The sequence below is a fragment of the Echiichthys vipera genome (genome assembly GCF_963691815.1).
Source record: "Echiichthys vipera genome assembly, chromosome: 10".
In the NCBI taxonomy this organism is placed as follows: Eukaryota; Metazoa; Chordata; class Actinopteri; order Perciformes; family Trachinidae; genus Echiichthys; species Echiichthys vipera.
The window spans coordinates 675,179-688,809 of NC_139835.1; the positions used below are offsets into that span (position 1 = coordinate 675,179).

The following is a 13,631-nucleotide window of genomic DNA, read 5'->3' on the forward strand; positions in this document are numbered from 1 at the left end:
GCATTGAACATGTCTCAGTTTGGAGTTCATCACTAATATGAGCTACAATACATAGGTAAAAAATTCTAGTTATTACTATGGCAACATAATGGCATACATAGTCAGAATTTAACATAAGTGTTAAAAGTTGGATTTTAAAACCATTTGACATACAAAGCATCTAACAATTGGTATTTAGATGTTTAATATTGACTCCAAGAAGTGGAGAACTGGAATTTTGAAATGGAAAATCCCAGCACAGGCTTAATATTCCAGGCATTTACAAAGGCTGAGTGCTTGGCAGCGCCCAGGTTCAACTCTGACTGGCAGCCCTTTGCTTCGTGTCATATCCTCTCTCTCGCCCTATTCCAGTCAATTGTTAGTTGTACTCTCAAATCAGGCCATAAAGAATAAAAATATATTATACAACTGTTTCATAATTTGACTTACCATACATATATTTATCATCATAATTTCTAGTTTTATTCTTTGAATTGGAATTGGCCTATCAGAGGGTCAGAAATAACCCTAACTCTTTAACAGTACTGAGCAGGTGTGTGGTAATAATGGGGTTGTTAGTCTGTATTCCATAGGTTGTCCTCTAAATAAGAGTTGCTGTTGACCTGTGCTGTGAAACCCTTTGCTCTAGGATGAAGAGTTCCTCCAGAGGAAAGACAAGGCTGTGAGGGCAGTTCTGGACGTATTGGTGAGTTGGTACCATCAAGCATCACATACATTGAATTAATTATGTAACTACGTAAATTAAAAAGTAGAAGCACATACAAATGATTAAGATAACTTTATAATGCATGTAAAAAAATGGTAGAAATGACAAAATAAAATGAATAAGGTCATTGGCAGTTGAGATGTATCTTAAGGGCTGCAATTCCTTGCTAAAGGGTGCCTCGGCACTGCCCAGGAGATGAACTGGCAACTCTCCAGCTGGACCAAGTGTGGACTTGGTCCATAAGGGGACTTGAAGCCTCTGCTTTTTAAGTAATTTTTCCGATCCGTTATGTTAATACTGAACAGAAATTCCTATGCTATTTATGAACACTGTGGTGTTTTACAGGAAGTGTACAAACCCCAGAGAAAGTACAGGAGGCAGAGGGATGCAGGGGAGCTGCTGGATGATGAGTCCAGGGTTCACTCCACCCTTCTGGAATATGGCAGGTGTGTGTGTGTGTGTGTGTGTGTGTGTGTGTGTGTGTGTGTGTGTGTGTGTGTGTGTGTGTGTGTGTGTGTGTGTGTGTGTGTGTGTGTGTGTGTGTGTGTGTGTGTGTGTGTGTGTGTGTGTGTGTGTGTGTGTGTGTGTGTGTGTGTGTGTGTGTGTGTGTGTGTGTGTGTGTGTGTGTGTGTGTGTGTGTGTGTGTGTGTGTGTGTGTGTGTGTGTGTGTGTGTGTGTGTGTGTTGTCCAAGAAGCTTTAATGTATCGTTGTCGTTCATTTATATGCAGCAGGTAATGGGACTTTAAAGGTTGAATATGTAGAATCTTCATTAAAGCTATATCTTTAAAAAACAATATTTCTCCCACGGGCACTTTGAGGGGCACCGAATGAAAGTATTGCTTTTCCGTAAAAAAATATATTTAGTCTGAATTAATATTTTAGACTCTTATTTTTCCCGGGAATGACTTTCTGTCCCCCTGTGTTTCCATGGTAGCAGCCAATAGCGTTGGCTGTTGCTGGTTGCCAGGGTTGTCTGTTGTTGGGTGCAGCTACTGTAGGCTGGCACTGGGTGAAATGGAATTTGCCAATCCTGAAGCTCCTGAGGAGCTTCAGTGAAGGGGGCGTTGTTTGTCTCAGAAGCTGAGTGAGCGGAGAGTATACATTCTCTCTGTCCCTGCCTTGTTGACCTTTCGCCTGAACCCCAGTACTATTGTACTGTAGTGTCTAATCCACCATCTCATGTCTTGATTCTTATTTGTTTGATGTATTGTTCTTTCATCCATCCATCCATCCATCCATTCATTCATCCCCACCTTTGTACTACACATTTCCTCCTGTAAGTACCGTATGAATGTGTGAAGCTTTCTTTTTCTGCTCACAGCACTGTGTTTTGTGGTTGAACGTGTTGGTCAGTGAATTAAAGGAGCTCTCATATACTGTATTTCAGGCATGATGGATGCAGGTTGCTGGGCTGCTTTACTGTTCTTTTGTATTTAGCTTATCCCATGCTGGGTGACTGCCATTTGATGTGTTGATGTCATAATGTGGCATGGTGTATTTGAATAATCTGGGGTTTTGTTGTTCAAAATTCCTTAGTTATGTGTTGTTTCTTTTCTCTCTCTAGGCGTTATGGATTCAGCAAACAGCCCAAACAGGACAAGGTAGGTCGTTGAAGGTTCAATAATTTGTCTTTTGATACCAAGTAATTAAGCCCCCCAAAACTCTACTTTAAAGTAGTTTATTTATGTTCTTTTTCCATTATGACTGTCAAACTAGATAATTATAAAAACCTCCTATGGCATTCATTCTCTGTATGTATTTTTTCAAGGGTTTAACCAAGGCATCTCCAATCCTGCTCCTGGAGGGCCACTGCCCTGCATGTTTTAGATTTCGCCCTGCGCCAACACACCTGAGTGGCCCTCCAGGAGCAGAATTGGAGATGCTTGGTTTAAACTGAGCCAGGCCATGCACAATGATAGCAATCATATCAAGTCCATACATAGTAGACAAGGCAACTGTGTTTATATAGCACATTTCATACACTATTCAATTCACTGTGCTTTATTGGGTAATAAAAATACAGCAAATGTAAACAATTTATCAGTTTAAAATGCAGAGCTACAGAGCTAATTGTTACAAGTTTGTAACAATAAAAATATACTTAAATTTAAAAAATACTAATTAAAGCTGCAAGCAGCACTGAATAGGCCCTCGTACCCCACATGCGTTGGGGGCTGGCGGGACGCTGGCAGACCCAAACATATATTCCCACAACATCACACAATGCATGCATGACCCAAGAAATTATTTTCTGTATCGGCCATTGGGCGCTGCAAATTATGGGTTTCAATTTTTATGTCTCTTCCAATGTCCACCATGTGGCGCCAGAGAACACACACCAACGATACACCATGTTACTATAAATCAGATGTTGGCCACACCATATACATTTCATGTAAATCAGACGATGTCTGTCACATAAGCTTTACTTGCTATTGTCAGTAGGTAGTGCTGTGACTCAATATGGGTGTGTAGATGTCTTCAGGTCTGGACTCTCATACAGAATGTGAAATCTGGAACAGAATGGACAGTGTAAAGTCATGTTACAACAGTTTACTGTGTTATGGCAACACATACAATTTGTCCACCTCGCCACGGCAACCTTATTCCAGTAAAACACAAATGCTTCACAATTTGGCATCGTGAAGGTCTTTTGATTCTGCTGACCACATTTGAGATTGATCTGTTGACTTCTCTAGGAGAAGTTATGAAAAATACCATACCTGCCTAAAATAGCGGGTAGTCACATGAATTATGATAACATCGTACGAGGTATTGACTATTCCTTCACAATGTAGCGTCACATTAGTGGGAGGATTATACCAAGAAAATAGAAAATAAGAAATGAATAAGATAATCTCTCTACAGTAGGAGGAGTTTGAAAAAGTTTGCATAAAATACATGAAAAGCTAATGGGAAATATGTATGAAATGATTAAAGCTATTTTGGTACCAAATTTTGTGAAGTTATCAGAGAAATTCGGTTTCAACTACACCTTATTGGGAGGGCCGGCTGGCCCGATTGCCTTCATTTTTCCTGGCATACTGAATCTTTTAAGCCCCTTTTTGTAAATGTGAAGTGATTTTTTTTTTTTTTACTATTTGACTCAAACCTGAATTGAATTAGATGCATATTTGAGTGATATGAACACATAGAAAATAAATATTTTTTTATACAAAATAACAAAAATTAACAGAATAAAATAAATATCTTTCCTGCTTAACTTAAAACGGTATAAATTAAAATAAAACAAAACAAAGCAGTACATAGTACACAATTAATGCAACAATAAAAGTGCAAACATAAAGTCTGAGTAAAACTTGTAAACAAAAAACAAGGGCCGTGACTGTAGCCTACACAAGCTGTTTGTCTTTCAGTGCCACAGAGTAAAACTCTGAGCAAGACATTTCATAATTCAGAGTGACAATGAGCTCTCTTAATTATTATTATTATTGTTATTCATCTATGTATTAGTTTTATTTTATCTACTTAATGTACTCATCTAGCAATTGTACTTGCTTATTACACAGAAAATAATAGTGTTATATATTTCTCCATACAATCCAAACAATCATTGTACTTTCCCATATTAACCTTAACCAGAGTGTTTAAATAATTATTTACATACCATATCTGCCTCTGGCGTTGCCTGGTGGACAATAAATTGGTCTTGGGTTCCCTTAGTTTTGGTGTCCCTTATGTTTCTTGTGTGTCCACTTCCCACCACTGGAAGGAGTCACTTTAGGTCAGTTAGTCCACCATGGGCTATGGAAAAAGTCTGCCGGCACATAGCGCAGTGCGCTTCATAGATGTTATTGTGCACTTTTTCCACCCATGTTTTTCCTTCTAACCATTCCTCTCGGTATTTTTGCATTCTTTTCTGTTTTTTTCTCAGAGGAGTAGTTGCATTGCTGCTAGAATATGTACTGCAAGACCTGTAAAGTACTGTCGGCATCACTGCCCTTCATGCCGGTTTGTTGACTTACGGTATTGTCTTCGCAAGCAACAGTACTTTGACCAATGAGATGAGAGGGATTCTGGTTCGTCATACTCGTGTGTGAGTGTGCTGTCAGCTCATTGGACACAGAGCAGGAGATGCTGAGAACAAGTTTACCGTAAATTTTCTTAAAAGGCGCCATTTATTCATTCATTCTATTGACATTTTAAATACTATTTTTGATTCTCACGGTAATACGGGACAAAGTGCGTCTCTTTTCAGCTTAATACGGGACGCTTACTTTTTTTTCTAAATATGGACGATTCCATTTTTCAAGGGACGGTTGGCAACCGTAGCAACACCCAAGTCAAATTATAACATCAAATCAAAAACATAACTAGTTTGAACATGCATCCACAGTTTTGTGCCCAGATCCCCAATGAGATTTGTAGACAAGAAGCAAGATTTTAAAGTTGATTCTTTGAGTGAGTGGTAGTCAGTGTGAGGATTTTAGAACTAGTGTAATGTGGTCATACTTCCTAGTTTTCACCAGGACCCTAGTAGTACCAGAAATCTTACTAGACCTCTGTCAGGTCAAGTTAACTGTATTTATATGGGAGCTGTCATTATAAGGGAACTTTTTCTACAACCTTCACAAACCTTTACGTTATGAAGAGTACTTGTGTGCTAGCTAAGCAGTGTTAGCTTAGCTGACATTACTTTTTCACTGTGTTAAGCTAAGCAAGCAGCCTCATGCTGTTCATTGTGAACCAAGACTTAGTGCGCAGTTGCTGTTGGGAACAAAGTCCCCTCTGTTAATATTCTTGATCCACTTCTAGAGAACATCTGCACGCCCAAGGAATCCATGTAGGCCGTACAGCCTCAGCCAGGGGCACTCTTCTTGAGGTAAAGGTTTGAATCCATGTAGACCGTACGGCCTCAGACGGGCACTCTTCATGAGGTAAAGGTTTGAATTGATGTAGACCGTACGGCCTCAGACAGGGCCGCTCTTCATGAGGTAAAGGTTTGAATCCATGTAGACCATACGGCCTCAGACAGGGGCACTCTTCATGAGGTAAAGGTTTGAGTTGATGTAGACTGTACGGCCTCAGACAGTGGCACTCTTCATGAGGTAAAGTTTTGTGCAGCTTACATTCAGTTTTTTTCCAAAGTTGAGGTTTCCCACTGCTCTTTGAGCAGCAGAGAACTGCACAGGTTCTTCCCGACTTCCTAGACATTGTTGTCAAAAGTAATGCGTGAGTGGTAGTCAGTGTGAGGATTTTAGAACTAGTGTAATGTGGTCATACTTCCTAGTTTTCACCAGGACCCTAGTAGTACCAGAAATCTTACTAGACCTCTGTCAGGTCAAGTTAACTGTATTTATATGGGAGCTGTCATTATAAGGGAACTTTTTCTACAACCTTCACAAACCTTTACGTTATGAAGAGTACTTGTGTGCTAGCTAAGCAGTGTTAGCTTAGCTGACATTACTTTTTCACTGTGTTAAGCTAAGCAAGCAGCCTCATGCTGTTCATTGTGAACCAAGACTTAGTGCGCAGTTGCTGTTGGGAACAAAGTCCCCTCTGTTAATATTCTTGATCCACTTCTAGAGAACATCTGCACGCCCAAGGAATCCATGTAGGCCGTACAGCCTCAGCCAGGGGCACTCTTCTTGAGGTAAAGGTTTGAATCCATGTAGACCGTACGGCCTCAGACGGGCACTCTTCATGAGGTAAAGGTTTGAATTGATGTAGACCGTACGGCCTCAGACAGGGCCGCTCTTCATGAGGTAAAGGTTTGAATCCATGTAGACCATACGGCCTCAGACAGGGGCACTCTTCATGAGGTAAAGGTTTGAGTTGATGTAGACTGTACGGCCTCAGACAGTGGCACTCTTCATGAGGTAAAGTTTTGTGCAGCTTACATTCAGTTTTTTTCCAAAGTTGAGGTTTCCCACTGCTCTTTGAGCAGCAGAGAACTGCACAGGTTCTTCCCGACTTCCTAGACATTGTTGTCAAAAGTAATGCTGCATAAAAAGTACAGGTAAAAGTAGACAAATCCCATTCAAACGCGCGCATATTGGAGGGAGACTCCACCGCGGTAATGGCAGTGCTGCTTGATGGCGGAAAACACAAACGGCTCGTCGGATTCGTCTATAGACTGAGGATTGTTTTTAAAGGTGTTCAGTATGAGGGGGGGGATCTCTCAGGTCCTCAAGCAGGATGTTCCTTCTTCTTGGAGCATAAATACACAAGGCAGCCTCTCTGCTGTGGTGTTAATATGTGGGGTGGTTAAAATACCTCTGAACATGAGGGCTCTTGCTGTCCCAGCCTGGTCAGTTGCGTACATGAACTGAGGAAGCCTCTTGAGTGAGAGGTGAAACATCTTCCTAGACAAATAACCAAGTCCAGTTGCTTTTGACTAAAATTGCTTTGGAGATAACGATGACCTGGACAAATGAGAACATTCACAGGCATGTAATTAGATTTTTTTTTATAGGCTTTACTGAGGTGCAAGGTAATTTCAGCTTTGTATACTAGTAGCAGGATTTTATAATTTAAATCAAATCTAGTTTTGATGGGTAGCCAGTGCAGAAATCTAAGAACAGGTATATTGTACTATTGTACTAGTTTTTAGTTGCAATAACATCATGTGCCATTCTGAGTGATCAGATTACAAGCCTGCTATCTGGCTGCCTGCTACCTCATTCACTGCCATCTGAGCTATAGGTAGCTCTATGAAAGCTGGTAATTCTTTTAGTTTTAAATAAAAGTAAAGTAAATCTTCCTCCCCAACCGGTGCAGACAGATGTCCGTCCTCCATAGAGCTGGATGTGTTTGACATTCCTGCCTGTTAAATCATGAATAAGTCATAGAGTGTGGTCTATACCTACTCTGTAAAGTGTCCTGAGATAACTGAGTTGAAGACATTTGGAGACACTCTGACATTGTGCTGCAGGTGAGAACAGATGTGATCTGATCACTCCAAATGTTAAAACGTATGATATAGGAGTGCTCTTTTAACACAGTAGTGACAAGAGTAGATGTAAGTGTGGTTCTTTCTGTCTACACAAGCATTTGCTGCGCCTTCAGCTTCTGTATCCTCTCTCCCTCCTCCAGGTGGAGGAGAGGAAGGCTTCGCTGGCCAGTGGCTCTCAGACGGCGCCCCCTGGGATGGCAGAGGTGTCAGAGGAAGACGATCTGCAGGCAGCGGAGGAGGTGAGCACTTATAGTGTTGCAAGTAAACCAATACTAGAAAGGTACCCAGCCGTCAAAAACATTACTATTTTACGTTTTATTAGTATTGATACATTATGAACTTTGTGTAACGGCGTGTCTTTGTGCAGCTTCTCTCTGCTTCATCACTGCCTGCAGCCAAAGTGGGCATGGTTTTTTAGTGACAGACACAGAGTGAGACAGACATGAGTACTCCTGCCGATCGTCCTAGGCATGTTTATAAGCGGACACACAGAGCAAAAACGTAGTTGACAGTGTCAAGCCCATAGACACTACACAGCCCGTCTGTAAACAATGCTTTAAATCGATACAGACCCAGGGAGCCAACATGACCAACTTGGAGAAACATGGAGCTGACAGACATGTGGACTTGTTCAAAGAGTTCAGAGAGCTGCAGGTTAGAGATAGATAACATCAATATCCCCCTGATGTAACGTTAAGTCAAGCGAGTGTTTATTTAGTGACAAGTGAACTTTTTCCCTTTTTTTTTTTAAGAATTTTTTTTGGCAGTTTTTTTATTATATAGGACAGACAGGAAATGGGGTGTGAGAGAGAGGGGAAGACATGCAGCAAAGGGCTGCATTTATAGCAGAAATGGTCTGATTAGAGCACAGACCAGACTGTAGTTTGCAGGGTTGGAACATTATCAACATGGAATGCAAATTGCAAATTTCCCCTTTGGGGGACGAATAAACGAGTATCTTATTTTATGAACCGAACATGGTAAGTAGCTATAAAGTTTAGCAGCTTTAACAAAAATCTAGTTTTAATTTGTTTGTTTTTTAAGTTTAAATTTTTTCATTAATAAAAAGAAATCGTTCTGTCATCTAATAGACTTAGATTTCTCTTTATTGATATCTTTGAATTGAATTTCCAGCAGCTTAGAAAAACACAAGGGAGGTATAAAAAATTACAGTGTAAGATAACCAATAAACGCTTGGCTAAATAAATACAGAATGTATAAAAAACAATAAACAGTAAACAATAAACTCTTAGTCAAATATATATGAAGTAGATGTAAGAATAAAGGTCAAACAAAATTCACAGAAAATGAAATCAGATAAGTTACATGTAGAGAAAATGTATAAGATAAAATATGTATGACTGTATATGACAGAAATGAGCAGTAAGATTAAATTATTGCACTTAAGTGTCTAGGAATGTAAGAGTAGATTATCAAATGCAGAGTGAGTGGCTCCCACTCCTTCCCATCTGTCCTCTTTATTTCCTCCTCCCCCTGTGTGAGGAGTTGTAGAGGATGATGGCCTGAGGCACAAAGGAGTTCTTGAGTCTGTTGGTCCTACACTTGGGCAGGAGCAGCCTTCCACTGAACAGGCTTCTCTGGTTGCTGTTGACGGTGTGCAGGGGGTGGCTGGCATTGTCCATAATGTCCAGCAGTTTGTCCAGTGTCCTCATCTCTGCCACCGTCACCAGTGAGTCCAGTTTCAGCAGTTTGCTGCAGATGTTGAAGGACCGCAGTCTCCTCAGGAAGTACAACCTGCTTTGTTTCTTCCTGTACAGGTGGCTGTTGTGTGTTGTCCAGTCCAGTTTATTAAGTCCACCGCCTCCACCTCAGCTCCCTCTAGCAGGACTGGTCGCGGTCCTGGTCTGAACCTCCCAAAATCAATGACCAGCTCCTTCGTCTTGGAGGTGTTGAGCTGTAGGTGGTTAGTGTGGCACCAGAGAGCAAAGTCCCCCACCAGACTCCGATACTCCTCCTCCCTGTCACCCCTGATACATCCCACAATGGCTGTGTCATCGGCGTACTTCTGTATGTGACACAGCTGCGAGTTGTAGCAGAAGTCTGACGTGTACAGGGTGAAGAGAAGAGGGGCCAGCACTGTGCCCTGAGGGGCTCCGGTTCTGCTGACAACAGTGTCAGACGTGGTTTCCTTCAGCCTGACGTACTGTGGCCTGTCAGTTAGGTAGTCTCTGACCCAATCCACCAGATAGGGGTCCACACCCATCCTGTTTAGTTTGTCCTGAAGTATAGGGGGCTGGATGGTGTTAAAGGCACTGGAGAAGTCGAAGAAGAGAATCCTCGCTATGCCACTTCCTTTATCCAGATGGAAGTGGACTCGGTGCAGCATATAGATGATGGCATCCTCCACACCAACATCTGGCTGGTATGCAAACTGCAGGCGGTCCTGGGCGTGTTGTACCTGGGGTCTGAGGAGACTGAGGAAGAGCTGCTCCAACGTCTTCACCTGGTGTGAAGTGAGTGCCAACGGTCGGAAGTCATTCAGCTCGCTGGGCCTGTTCTTCTTGGGAACCTGGTCTGTGGTGATGTGAGGCGGGGATTGTGTTGAGGTGGAGGAAGAGGAGGAGAGGGGGTGTTGTTGTGGTGTCGGAGGGGAGGTGTGTAGAGGGAAGAAGGAGAGATGGCTGCAGTGAGGGTGGGGTTGGGGGGGGGGGTCAAGGGCTGGTTAAACCTGTTGAAGAAGTCATTCAGCTCGTTAGCCCTCTCCATTGTCCCCCCCTGTAGCTCTGGTCTTTGTGTAGTGACCTGTGATGGTCCTCACACCTTCCCAGACCTCCCTCATGTTGTTTTCCCTCAGCTTCTGCTCCACCTTTCTCCTGTAGCTGTCCTTAGCTTCCCTCACACAGTGTTTCACCCCCTGCTGTGCTGCTTTCATGGCCTCCCTGTCCCTGCTCCTGAGGGCAGCCTTCTTCTTGAGGACAGCCTTAACTTCCCACGTTACCCATGGCTTATTATTAGGGTAACAGTGGACAGTCTTGACAGGGGAGACCACGTCTGTGCAGAAGTTCGTCTCTTTGTGCGTAGAGCCAGCACTTCCTCTCTTGAGTAATTGAGAAAACTTGCTCTTGGTTGCATTTTAAAGTTAGAAATATCCATAGGAAATACTATATATAAGACACACAATCTCTTCACAATTAGAGTAAAAAAATTGAAAGAAAGAGGTTAAAATAGGGTAAAAGAGCTAAAAACCGGAGAGCTACTGGAGAGGCAGCCGTCTCCTACAGCGCCAGAGTGAACTACACTCGCAGGATAATATTTTATTCCATTACTTTTGATGATGTTTTATTTTTTCACCGTGGTAATTTCAGGATCGGTATCGAGATACTTTAGACAGGTATCGTAATTTTGAAATTGTGACAACACTTCCTGTCTTAAAATATGATATCACTGTGGTTGTTTTGTTTCTTAGATGCGAATCAAAACCCTGATGACCAGTATGGCTGCCATGGCAAATGAAGAGGTTGGCAACGAACTGTTTCCTCTTTCATTTCATCTGGAGGCTGTTTTCCAATTGAATCGGCACATTACTCCTCTGCCTGGCTAAGACTTCACAAAGTTCTTCTTTCTACAATAATATTAATACTCTTCACTCCTTTTTTCATGTCTTTTTTCTAACACTGCTCTGTCTGTAATATTCTTCCTTTGCTGACTGTAAATGGAACAACTTATTGGCTAAAACATACATGTGACCAATTCTATTTGCTTTGAATTTAACTTTTTCTCTTTTGTTTTTGTGCAGGGGAAGCTCACAGCGAGCGCAGTGGGTCAGATAGTGGGCCTGCAGTCTGAGGAGATCAAACAGATTGCCTCTGAGTATGCTGAGAAGGTGAGCCACAATCAATGAGAATGATGGTGTACAGTATTATATGTAAGCTCTCTTTTCCAGAGATGGGTAGTAAGGAGTTACATTTACTCCGTTACATTAACTTTTTTGAGTAAATTGTACTTGTCAGGGTAGTTTTAATGCAGCATACTTTTTACTCTTACTTGAGTAGATTTTTGGGAGAAAAAACATTATTTCACTCTTATTACATTTGGATGCATTTATTGCACTACTTTTCTGTATCATGTTATGCATTCAGAATAGGATCTGTTAAGAGGCAGGTGGACAGCTGGCCCCAAGTCTGCTGCTGGTGCTCCTCCTCATGACTCTGTTCAAAGCAGCTGAAAGCGTAATTTGTAGCAGCTCCTCTCGTAGTAAAGTCCATTCAAGTAGACTACCAAATGCAATCCAAAAGAAAGGAGCCCATTGGTGATTTATTCCAGCAAATCACATAAACGTTGTGGTTTGTGGCGACTTGAATGGACTTTACTATAAGAGGAGCTGGTACAGGGGCCAGTAGGTAAGTCTTTCAAAACACTCTTTTAATAAACTCTGGGTTCACTAACTATGTTGTTGGTGCTTTGTTTTTTGTGTAGGGACTCTTTTCATGCTGCTGCAGAGGTTTGCTGTTATTTTGAGCAGTAGTAGTGGTTAAAAAAGCTATTTAATGCCTTCACCTTGCTGCCCTGAGCTAATCAGTGTTGGCCACGGCCGGCTGTTAGCAGCTCCCCAGAATATCTCCGTTAATAGTTGTTACACGAAAAAAATTGTCTCGATGGCTTATTTGATGAGTGTATTTGCCAAAAAAGGCCCACGGATGATTTTAAGCAGAAATAACACTTGAAGCTACAGCAGGAGTAACCTTAATGTTATGGCTTTTTAAACAGCACTAGCAGCTAATATTTATAGGGGACTTCACAGCACACAGTGCAGCAGGCTTCACTTGTTAACGCTGCTCTGAAGTCAATACATCAGAGAGCCATGCTGACAGAGAGCAGGAAGTGTACCTATGGTGTTGATGCTAAAACAAACAAAAGTGGAGACGAAATAGTGCAAACGAATTATTTCATGAGGACAATATGACTGAAGCAATGTTTTGTCCTCGGGTCAGGTGGAGGTGAACCCCCTGTATTTATTCTGGTGTATATGTGGCAGGCAGGAGATAATGACTTATTGCATCACAAATACGTACAGGTGTGTGTTCACTGTGGCTGAATTTATTCCAGTCACATCCACATCAAATAAAAGTTCTTGAAGGGAAAAAACAATGTTTTCACTCAATACTTTTACGAGTGAAGAGACTACTTTTTACTTACTTACTTTAAGACTACTTTTACTTCTACTTGACTACTTGTTTTCTACAGTAGTTTTACTTGAATACAGTTTTTGGTCACTCTGCCCTTTTCTAACACCTGTTTCTAGGAAAAGATACAGCATTTTTCACACTAGTTTCCCTGAGATACTATTAATCCAAGGAGTAAAAGTGAAACATGAAATAATACTATAAAAGATTATGTTTGTGTGGGGCGGCCAGTGGCTGAGTGGTTAGAGCAGTCGTCCCATGTAAAGAGGCTGAAGGTCCTCGAGGCAGCGGCCGTGGCTTCGATTCCGACCTGCGGCCCTTTGCTGCATGTCTCCCCCTCTTTCACTCTCTGCCAAAAAAAATCTTTACAAAAACATAATGTTTTTGTTACTGTGAAGGATAGACACAATGTTTGACAGATGATTCAGTCCACAGTGTGTTTCTACAGTAAAGAAGGGAAATACTGACTGTGTTTCCATGCAGTTTAAAAACCTGATTATATTTGGGTTAGGGCATACTCTGGTTTCTCAGACACCGTGTGAAAAAAACGTACCTTGGGTAAAATCGGATAGCAGACCTAGAGAACTCCTTTAGTTTGTGCATGTAAACAGCGTTCTCTGATTATTATCGGGTTTCTCATCTGCGCATGCTCTCCCTGTTAGAGCTTCCCCTCCTCACTCCGCGCAGTGGCTTTTGACCCGGAAATAGAATAAACCAGGAAGCAACAGCGCCGAAAACAACATGAAAAAAATACAACAATAAAGTGTTACCTTTAAACCGAGGGAGGACTTCACCATGGCAACTAACATCAGTAACAGGAAGACCCGTTTCTGCCCTCATTCTGTCCAAGCGTCAGCCATTTTC

The 13,631-nt window shown here is 41.8% G+C and overlaps 1 protein-coding gene across 3 annotated transcripts in view; it reads left to right on the top strand.

Annotated features, from left to right (window-relative positions):
* The window catches only part of ccdc93 (CCC complex scaffolding subunit CCDC93), a gene marked incomplete at its 5' end in the record, with an annotated part of 39,308 nt that overhangs the window by 3,467 nt on the left and 22,210 nt on the right, over positions 1-13,631 (top strand). For 2 of the 3 annotated variants that reach the window (XM_083922339.1, XM_083922341.1), the window contains 6 exons: positions 629-685; positions 1,052-1,152; positions 2,272-2,308; positions 7,764-7,862; positions 11,051-11,101; positions 11,381-11,467. In XM_083922339.1, coding sequence (XP_083778465.1) covers positions 629-685; positions 1,052-1,152; positions 2,272-2,308; positions 7,764-7,862; positions 11,051-11,101; positions 11,381-11,467 — 432 coding nt within the window. The remainder of the gene's footprint in view (positions 1-628; positions 686-1,051; positions 1,153-2,271; positions 2,309-7,763; positions 7,863-11,050; positions 11,102-11,380; positions 11,468-13,631) is intronic. The other variant, XM_083922340.1, reaches the window with a different exon arrangement.